This window comes from Malaclemys terrapin, chromosome 8 (genome assembly GCF_027887155.1).
Source record: "Malaclemys terrapin pileata isolate rMalTer1 chromosome 8, rMalTer1.hap1, whole genome shotgun sequence".
Lineage (NCBI taxonomy): Eukaryota > Metazoa > Chordata > Testudines > Emydidae > Malaclemys > Malaclemys terrapin.
This window is the reverse complement of record NC_071512.1, coordinates 36,701,237-36,711,489: the sequence shown is the minus strand read 5'-3', so window position 1 is coordinate 36,711,489 and position 10,253 is coordinate 36,701,237. Positions and strand designations below refer to the sequence as shown.

The 10,253-nt window shown below is 47.3% G+C and overlaps 1 protein-coding gene across 2 annotated transcripts in view; it reads right to left on the bottom strand.

Moving 5' to 3' along the window:
- Positions 1 to 1,027: 1,027 nt before the first annotated feature.
- Positions 1,028 to 10,253, bottom strand: part of CYSTM1 (cysteine rich transmembrane module containing 1) — a 51,925-nt gene continuing 42,699 nt past the window's right edge. For both annotated transcript variants that reach the window (XM_054038353.1, XM_054038354.1), the window contains exon 3: positions 1,028 to 1,541. In XM_054038353.1, the coding sequence (XP_053894328.1) occupies positions 1,435 to 1,541 (107 nt within the window). In that variant the 3' untranslated portion in view covers positions 1,028 to 1,434. The remainder of the gene's footprint in view (positions 1,542 to 10,253) is intronic.

Sequence of the window (10,253 nt, the reverse complement as noted above, 5' to 3'; positions counted from 1 at the left end):
AAGGGGACTGAAGCAGAAAGATTTAAAATACAGATTTGGCTGCCCTCTGTAAGTCTTTGCCACTTTAGCCTCATCATTAACTTTCTAACAAGGGGGTTACCACACAATACTCTCAGGAATTTGACTCAGTTCTACTTACGAGGAGCTGGGGATATCGGGCAGTGAACCAGCTATCCTAAAGAGGCTGCAGCATCCTTGGGTGGAGCTTTGTAGTGCTGCTGGATAATACTCTTCGTGCTGGTAATTTAATACCTAGTGTCTCCCACACTGGAGAAATACAGCAGCAAATTTAACATTCGTTGAATGAATTTAGTGCTGGCCAAAATAAAGCTGGTCACGTCCCAGAGAACGTCAGAGGCTAGTCCCAGGGCGGATCTAACACAAGCTCCTTTCACGTTTATTGCTCACAAGCCTCACCCAGCCTCAGAGTGACATTAGGGGGGTGTTCAGCTGTCTTCGGGCCGATCCAGCCCTCAGCTGCTCTGCTGAGCCTACCAACAGGGGGGCTGAACCTGAGTCAATTGTGGGGGTGGCTCCTGTGATGTGGCACCTGAGGAGTGAGATGTCTCCATCCCAACCTACTGCAAAAAGGCCAAATGTAAATGAAATATTTAAGTTGTCTTATTAGGCAACCTCCTGTCTAGAGACCACTTCAAAGCATCTCCCAGCTCCCTCCACAAACTTCCCCTCCACCTTTGCTGGAAACAGTTGGCATGAGTCATTTGAGTGGTCATTTAAAGACTGATTTCACTGTGCTGTTACTACTTACACAACAGCAATATTGTTGATGGAAAATGGGCGCTGGTGCCACAGTAATTGTCTCTTAGCTCATCACACACACATCCAGGTTTCTGTACTGCAGTCAGGGAGACAATTAGCAGTTCCTGCAGCACATACTCCCGTGAGGCTCTTGGGGGCCAGTTAAGCAGGGAGCTCCGTCACTGCCATGTTGTATTTTCAGAGTAGGTGCAATGTGTCATGGGGAACAAAACTAAAGCAACATATCACATACCTGACACACAGCCAATCTGTATCTGACAAATTTATTGAAACAGAAGTGGGAACTAGCAAAGAAAAAAAATCAGTCATTGACTTTAATTATTGCATATTTCTCCATTTCCAAGAAAGGTAAAATTTAAAATGATAAACACACATTGCGTAATAGTGAAGCCTTTGGCCAAAAAAATATCATTTAGCACATTCTTTAAAATATAATAAAAATCTTAGACATACATTACGAAGAGATTTCCTTTCACTAAATTAAAGGAGTGCAAACACCACCATGGTGCTAGAGCTACATCAGACATGGACTGTCGGCTGTGCAAAGCGGATCATTGATTACATGGATAGAAAGACGTCAGAACAAGAGAGATCACATTAGAATGCATAGCACTCTGAGTTAGAGGTATTAACAGTGGTGACTTCCTGTGGAACTCAAGTCAGCATGTCCCAAAGGCAGCAGCAGCACAGAGCAGTCCAACACGCGGTCAGGCAGGCACTCTCCCCGGTGTTGTCCCTTCTCTGCTCTTCCACAACGTACACTGTGGGGAAACAGGAGGAGAGTTCAGAAGGGTTGCAGTCAGGTTTGTGCAGCATGAGAATGCATGGCCAATGGCTGAGGTCTCTGCCAGTTAGTTTTGGCTTCTGATTTGTGTCACACTGAATTGTACATCAGGCACAGAAAGCAAAATGTCAACACACTGTTCTGTGATAGCACCTTTCATGTGAGGATCTCACTTGTAGCACTCTACAAACCCAAGACCCTCTGCCTCTCAGGTCTCCTCACTGCACAGGGGAAGATGCTGAGACAGATGCTCACATCGGCAAATGAGGGTACTCGTTACAGGAGCTTGACCTGATACACCTTGAGGTACTCAACAGTGAGGAAAGGTGGAGACTCAGCATCTTCAAAAACAAAAAAATCCAGTGTCTCTATTAGGTCCCTAACCAGTGACCATGTTTGAAAGCATGGGTTTAAGTGACTTGCCCTCATTCAGCCAGCAAGTGTACAGCAGCATCCAGACCAGAACCCAGAAGTCCAGCACTGCACCTTCACTCCGAGACCACCCTGGCTCTACACTTCTTACAAAGCCCGCTCAAAATCCATTCCCACTGGTCCCAGTAGCATCACTCCACTCTGGGCCACACAGATTTATAACGCTTCCTAGACCCTGAATTAAACACTTTATTTTACAGACACCTGCCCCAGATCAATATCACTGCTGTGACGCTACCATACTGAATGGTGCAGCAGGAGCAGACCAGCCAGGACCAGTTTCTTGTTACAATAATTGAGCAAGAAAACTGGTTTAGCTGGCATCCATCTGGATACTCCTTTGTCCAGCCAGTTTGAGAGAGTTTAGTAAATATCCTGGCTGTTTATCCAAACACAGGGAGTGTTACATCTGTTGGTTTATGGCAGCAGCTGGCAGTGCTGCAACCATTGCGTCAGGGATTGCCAGAAAAGCACTGAGATGAGGTAACTCGGCCCTCCCATGCTGCACCCAAGGCCAGGGCTTTGACTGGAGCAGCCATTTTCCATGGCACAAGAGAGCAGGGGGATGTACAGGGCACACCGTTCACTAGATTTCCGTGCTGTGGCATCTGATATCAGTATTGACTTATACTTAGGCCTGGTTTATACGTAACTTGTATCTCAGCTTAACTGTCAGTTGGAAAGGCGAGTTTTTACTGATGTTTTTATATGGATACATCCATAGTGTGGACACAGTTACACACAGGTATAAAGGTGCCTGACACTGGTACATCTTATTTCCCTTTCTGTACAGGAGTAGGCTATACTGGTACAAAGACCTGAATACCAGAGCAAGACGCCACAGTTCCAACGACCGTCACGGGCGGTAAGAAGGAACTGAGGGGGCACCGGGTCGGCAGGGTCATATATTGAGAGCCATACAGGTGCCACTCCAGGGACTCCACAGCCGACCCGACGGGTAGCTACTAGGGGAAAAAACTTTCCAACAGTCATGCACATTATTGGAATTGATCTGAGCAAGCACTCGAAGAAGAAAACTAAGTTTCATGGTACGCATCTCTGCAATTGTCAGCCGATGGGGAAACAGGTTAAAAATAGCCATTGGTCTCCACAGATGAACTCCAGCAGGCTCCAGAATCAGAAGCAGTTTGATTTGGAAATACAAATAAATGGAAAGGGAACATTCCCTGCCCAAACACTGTCAGTGGGTCACACCCATAATCAGAGCATTATGAAGGGCTTTGCATATGGCATTTTCTAGCTGTGCTGAATGAGGGGCCCCAGCCTATCAGGGCTGCACTCTGTGACAAGCAAGACCAAGAAAAGTGCACATGGGTAAGTTCTCAGGAGACCTCTGCTCATGGCACTGGAGCATGTGTCTCCCTGCCAGTGGTACAAACGTGTTTTATTACAAAATGTAGCTGTTTCCTGGCATCACTTCAACCGAACAGTTGAGCAATAGCTGCATCTGCAGAGAGCTTACTGAGCTGATGTCCTGCCCCTCAAGTTTAGTCACTGCTGCACTTCTGGGGCAGCTGCTGTGGTGGAGCCATCAATGCTGCACCTCTCTGAAGCACTTCACAGCATCATGCACCAAACATCTCAGCAGCTTGGGCAACCAGACATAGCACTGTACACTCAGCACCCCAGCTGCAGCCCCCTCCTCTCACCCACCCCACTGGTACTGAGCAGGCCCAGGAATGGAGCAGGAGTGACTCAGCTGCATTCTCAGGCTGATGGAGGAGGTGAGGTCGGGAGTGGAGAAGGACATTAGCACATAATCTGACTCAGCTGAGCAGGGCATTTTAACTCAATGTTAAGATGCAGGTTCAGCCACCTACAGACGAGGTAGACTAGAAAGACCTAGGCAGATGATCACATCAGACACGGTGATGAACTCTGAAATGCTTTACTGGAGAGTCAAAAGCATGATGGTAAACTGGAACAACTCGGAATGGCCTGTGCTGTGTGTTTCTATCAGTCCAGCTTCCCAATCATTTTGGCCTAACCTAACCTATCCTGCCATTATCGGCATTATTCTATTTGCCTGAGTGTCCAAAAGATGGGAGCGGACTAATAGCCCCAAGCAGTACAGCACAGCGCTCAGCAGCAGATGCAAGAGAAGTCTGATGGGATGAGCATCATGAACAGACTATGGAGATTTCAGCCTCTGTTGTGGGGACAGCTGCTTGCAACCTGGAACAATTGCACTGGACTGTCATTTTCCTCTGGGCTTATCCCCCCACTGCATTGGGACAGCACACAGCTAGGATAGCACAACAGCTGCGGCACTGTTTGAAGACAGGTGAGGGGAGAACAAAGGGTAGGAGAGGCTCCTGGAAGTGATTTGGCACATTCAGGGTGTTTGCTAAAAGGGGAAGTTTGCAGTGCCTAGGTGGTTGTTTAACCTTCTCTTGTATGAGTGCCTGAGGCACAAGCATAGTAGGCAGCACCAGTGCACACTCTACACAGGGAGGCAGCAGAATTGCTCAGTGGGCCAGGAGCTCCCAAGGTCTTATCTTGGCTCTGCCAGAGACCCACTGTGCTGGCCTGGACAAGTCACTTAACCTCTGTCTCAGTTTCCCCATCTGTAAAATACTCCCACTGCACATGGTACTATGGGGATCTGTTCCTGTTTGTGAAGTGCTCGAAGAATGAATTATGATTACCACAGGACTTTGCAGGAAGACACTGGAGTTGACTCAGTTAATATCTGCCCCCAGGAAAAGTCCCACTCTAATTAGCAGAGTCCAGTTAACAGCCTCTCCTCCATTTGCTGGGAATGTAATCAAGACAAAAGCCTCTCATGTTCTGCAGGTAGAGCCCAGCTCCAGATGAGCCATCGGGGGCTCAGGCAGAGCACTGCAGTTCACACTGCGTCCTCCCAGGATCCTGCAGTTTCATTTGTGGGTGTAATTACAGCGCATTTCACCCTACAGCAGGGAGGACAGAGTTACCAGCAGATCTCCACAGAAGTCTCTCTAGCACAGAGGTGACAGACTCTGTCGCAACCCTCCCTGACAGCCTACAGTTACAGGAAGTGAACATGACTATTTGCCTCCCACAGAGCTAGCTGTAGAAGGGAACAGTTCTTCCAGCTTGTCTGTCTGCCTGGGCGCTGACTGGGGAAAACAAGGTTTTCCCTCCCCTCAGCTTGTTCTAGCATCTGCTCCCATCTTTCCCTGGCAAGGCAGATGATTCCAGCCACACTATTACACTGCTGGGATTTCAAAGGCAGTTTGTAGAATCCATTTGCACAGACCCATTTCATGGAGGCCAGATAAAGACATACACCTCTACCCCAATATAACGCGACCCGATATAACACGAATTCGGATATAACGCGGTAAAGCAGTGCTCCGGGGGGGGGGGGGGGGGGGGGGGGCTGCGGATTCCAGCGGATCAAAGCAAGTTCGATATAACGCGGTTTCACCTATAACGCAGTAAGATTTTTTGGCTCCCGAGGACAGTGTTAGATCGGGGTAGAGGTGTACCACTATTGTATCTGAGCACCTCACAATCTAATGTATTTATCCTTGCAGGGCAGGGCTGTCATCCTTATTGCACAGATGGGGGAACTGAGGCCCAGAGAGACTAAGTGACTTGCCCAAGATCACACAAGAAGTCTGTGGCAGAGCAGGGACTTGACCCTTCCTGTCTCAGGCCAGTGCTCTAGCTACCAGACCATCCTTCCTCAGTTCTAATTCAAGCACAAAGTTGTGGCAGCTGGTTGCCAGTGCACAAACAACCACAGCTAGCACTACCTGACTGCCATGAAGGCAGTCTCAGCAGAGGCAAAAGCAGTGACTGGATCACGAGACTGAACTCCCCTCCCCTCTTTACTGCAGCAGGGGTGAGACAAATTGGCAGTACAAGCTCTGTCTGGGACCACACTGCCTTGTCCTGTGGAAAAGTCCCAGGGCTATCAGTCCAAGACTTGTCACCAGCACCGATTGACAATGGAAAGTCAGTATGTTGGAGCTGAGGTATTCTGTTTACCTAGATTTCATGTCTGAAATCTCCAAGCCAAGTGCCGGTAAGCCTCTCTGGAGACAGCCTCTCGTATGGAGCTGCTTGTGCACTGGTATCCTACCTCATTTCAGAGGTGGGGTAAGGCATTCCCCTAGATCCACTGCCAACCTCTCAAGAGTGACTGCCTTAATCAAGGAGTGCAGACTGTTCTGAGGTCCCCAGGTGAAAGGTGCTAGAGCAGTGGAAAGGGTTACTACTGAGACCACCTGAGGGGTGGGAATAGAGCTGTAGAGAGAAGTGGTCATGTGCCTTGCCCTATCAGGAACGAAGAGGCCAGCTCGGTCCTGCTCCCTCTCTGGTTTCTGCTTTTCTTTGCAAGGGAGTGCAGTTAGAGGAAGCCGGACATCTAGCTATTCAATCCAGCTCAGATTCACTCCAATTAGCCTGCTAAACATGAAGATCAGCCCTCCCACAGCAGACAATGCTGAGATGTTCTCTATCGCCTTTTTTCTTGGCATTACACACAAAGCTACAACAAGAAAGGAACCCTGGTGCCACAGAGCACCGTTGTCCAGAGCCAGTCAGAGAACACTGAGCTATTCAGTAGGGAGGAGGGAGAGCAGTGGAGCCAAGTTTGGGAAGAATACAAGCTCAGCTTGTGAATACAAAAGAGGGAGGCAGTGTGCTCTAGTGGCTGGGAGTAAGAACTCCTGGGTTCTCTCCCCGGCTCTCTAACTCAGAGTCACTACTCCTTTTGGTGCCTTAGTTTCCTCTGCATTATACCATCCTCATAGGGGTGATAGGAGCATTTGCAAAGTGCTTTGAGATCCTTGGATGGTGCCGTATATCTCGCACCTAAGGCGGAGGCTGCCTACCACCTCAGAGGTCCAGCCTAAGTAGCAGAGATGCTTTCTGAATAAGGAGGGGATGATGCCTATGGAGGGTGGAGGAGATGGACAGGGAAAGTCTCTGCAGATGGCAAATGGGGTTCCTCTCCCTCAGCTGAGAGGAGATTCCCACTTTCCCTTCAGACTGTGGACCATGTTAAAGGGCTTATCAGCGGCTCCTGGATTTCCTGGGAGCAATAATAGCCCAGAATGCCTTTTCTATCCCTTCCTGGCAAGGAGTTTGCCACCTTACTGTGCAGGGACTCTTGCTCAGAGCACATCACATCTGAGTTCCAGAGATTACACTGACTTCCCAGGTGCAATTCAAGCTGTTTGCGTCTCTGATGCCCTAGAGAGCTGGATCCTGCCTGGCTGAGTCCACCTCTCCTTATGCCCCACCCCAGCTGCTGGAATCAGCTGGAATGCCCCAAGTGCCCAGATCTGAATGCCAGGAAAGGTGCTGGGAGCACATTCTCAGTAGGAGGAAGGGGCTTCCTCCACAGGTCTGACAGAGCTTGTCATGACCTTCAGGGCATATCACAAGGCTTCTCTAGTCATACTGGTGTTTGCCTGAGGGGACTGGAGCCCTTGCTGGCTTCAGGGCTGTTGCTCTAGGCAGACACATTGCCAGTTTAGCTAGGTGATATTCCTAAAGCTGTGATCAGTACATTTTACAAACAAATTCTAAACAATTCAGCAGGAAGGGGTCCCATCAAACTTTCCTGCATCCCCTCTGAACAGAAGCCAGTCAGAAACCCTACACCCTGCCCAGCCCCAGAAATAGATCTGTCACATGTGTGCAGCCCTTCAATTTGCTGGCAAGTATAACATTACCCTGTCTCTGGCCAACGTAACAGACCTGCCAGTCACATGCTCTTAGACCAACCCAGCCAGGGTACCCACGCTGAACCTTTACAAAGAGGTTGCTCCACCTCAGCTGCTCTCACACAGGATTGAAAGCTACTGGGCACCAACAAGAGGTGTTCAAATTTCCCTAAAAAGCAACAGACTGGCATTGTCATTTGGGTTAACAGCAGGCGAGTTTCTCTCTGCACCAGAAAACATGGCAAACCACTTCACTGCTCCGCTTTCCCAGACACCCAGAGAAATCCAATGGAACACAGGAAGGCTCAATTATTAAATAAGGATGTGTGTTGCTTCATGCAATTTAACTGGACTGTCCCTCTGTCTTGTGTTGCATATGCCCATGAAACAACCCTCCTGCTACTTTTCCTTCTTCCCCCTCCATTGTAAGCCACTGGTGCGATCCTCACTTGTCAAGAGCTTCACAAATAGGAGAAAGGATCAACTTGCAATGAAGGCACAGGACTGGGAATCAGAGGCCCTCAATTTGATTCCCAGTTCTGCCACAGGCTTCCCTACGAGCCCTTGTCAAATCACAACCGTTGTGCCTCAGGTTCTCCATAGGTAAAATGGAGCGAATAATACTGACCCCTCTCAGGCAGAGAGAGATCGTTCAGGAAGAAGCAGTTTCTCTTCTCATAGATAAAGACCTAGAACAATTATCTGTTGTTGCAAAGGGAAAGTGGCCTATGAAGACTGAAGAATAAGTATTTTGTCTCTATTGCACTGGTACCAAGCACTCTGTATTGATCATTCCCTGCACTGGGGAGCATATAAAAGGCATGTTGGAACATCTTTCCCAATAATCTACACACAGACACAAAACCTGGCACACGATGCAAACTAATGAGCAGAATTTTTGTTGACAGCTTGTAAAAGTCACAATGAGTTTAATTGCAAATTTCACTGGAGAGCAATTTTGCTTTAAAATGAGTAATAAAGTGAGGAGGATTACGTAAAGAGCAGAATTAAATGCAATCCAGAGAAATCTGCATCAGGTATTATTCTAGGCCTAGAAGCATAAAATAAAAGATCTAACTGAAGTATTTATTCATTTTACACTAGATATGAAACCACTGCTGAAATATTAAACTTTGAGGTTCTTCTCATGTGAGGGGAGCATATGAGCTGTGTAACACTACCTTAGTGTATTGTATAACTGGCTCCATGCTGCCCATGTCACTTTTCAGTATGGCAGCTCAGAACTGTCAACATGAGATTTCATCTTCAAAGGAACTTGGCTGTTGATACAGGGCAAGTCATGCTTCCTCCATCAGAGGAATTTTCACACTCCTAAGCCACAGAAGTTACATCTATAATAGCTCAATATAGAACAGACAGCTTTCCACAGAAAGAAGCATCAAGAAAGTCACCTGAAGTCTAAGAGCTCCCATTGTCCCCTCGGAGAAGGGCATCTGTGCACAGGAGACCCTACCAAACCAAACAGGAAGTTCTTTTCAATGTTACATTATAGGGGACACTGCAGTTAACGGAAGCTGCAAATCCAAATTTAGGGTATGTCTATACTGCAATCAGAGGTGTGACTGCAGCATGTGTAGAGACATACATGAGCTAGCTTTGATTTAGCCTAACTCCAATAACAATAGCTGAGAATCCATGGCAGCATGGGCTAGCCATTCAAGAACATACCTAGGGTCCTGGGCTGGCTTGTACAGCCTGTGTTGCCACGGCTTCACAGATATTGTTGTTCAAGCTAGCTAGATCAAAGCTAGCGCATCTCTACACATGCTGCAGTCACACCTCTTGTTACAGCACAGACATACCCTAAGGGCTGATCTACACTGAAAAGTTACACTGGCAAAGCTATGTCTCAGGGGTGTGAAAAATCCACCCCACTGAGACACACAGTTAAACCGACCCAACCCCTGATGTAGACAGCGCTAGGTGGATGGAAGAATTCTTCCGTTGACCTAGCAACCACCTCTCGGGGAGGTGGATTACCGATAGCAATGGGAAATCCCTCCCCATCCTTGCAGTAAGCATTATAAGTCTAGCTATAGCCTTAGTTGTTTTATGCCACTGGCTGGGGAAGGCTGATAACAAAATTAAGCCCTTTAAAGACTGACATTTTTAAGCCTAACATTTTTGGCTATAAAAAAGGGGATCTTGAAAACCTAACATGCATAGAAACACCTGAGAATTCTTAAATGCCAGATATTCTTTTCCTTTGAATCTTCCTCTGCAGTGCTGGAAACCTCCAGTACAGGAGAACTATGAAATAAAACTAATTAAAAATAAAGCAGAACTGAACTCTGGAGATGGATTGTGATATAAAAAACAGAGCAAAAAATATTGCCGAATCATTTTTCAAGAGCATCTCACATTAGTAAAATTGGAAACATTAGTAAGACAGCTATGTTAAAGGATTAAATATAGTTCTTTAGAAAATGTACCTTTAAAAACCAATCTTCAATGCTCTTAGACAGTACCAGTATCTGTGATCAGTCACGGGGGATCTGTGTAGACTCAAGTACAAATACATTTAAAAATGCACTGTTTGAAAAAGTCAGCCC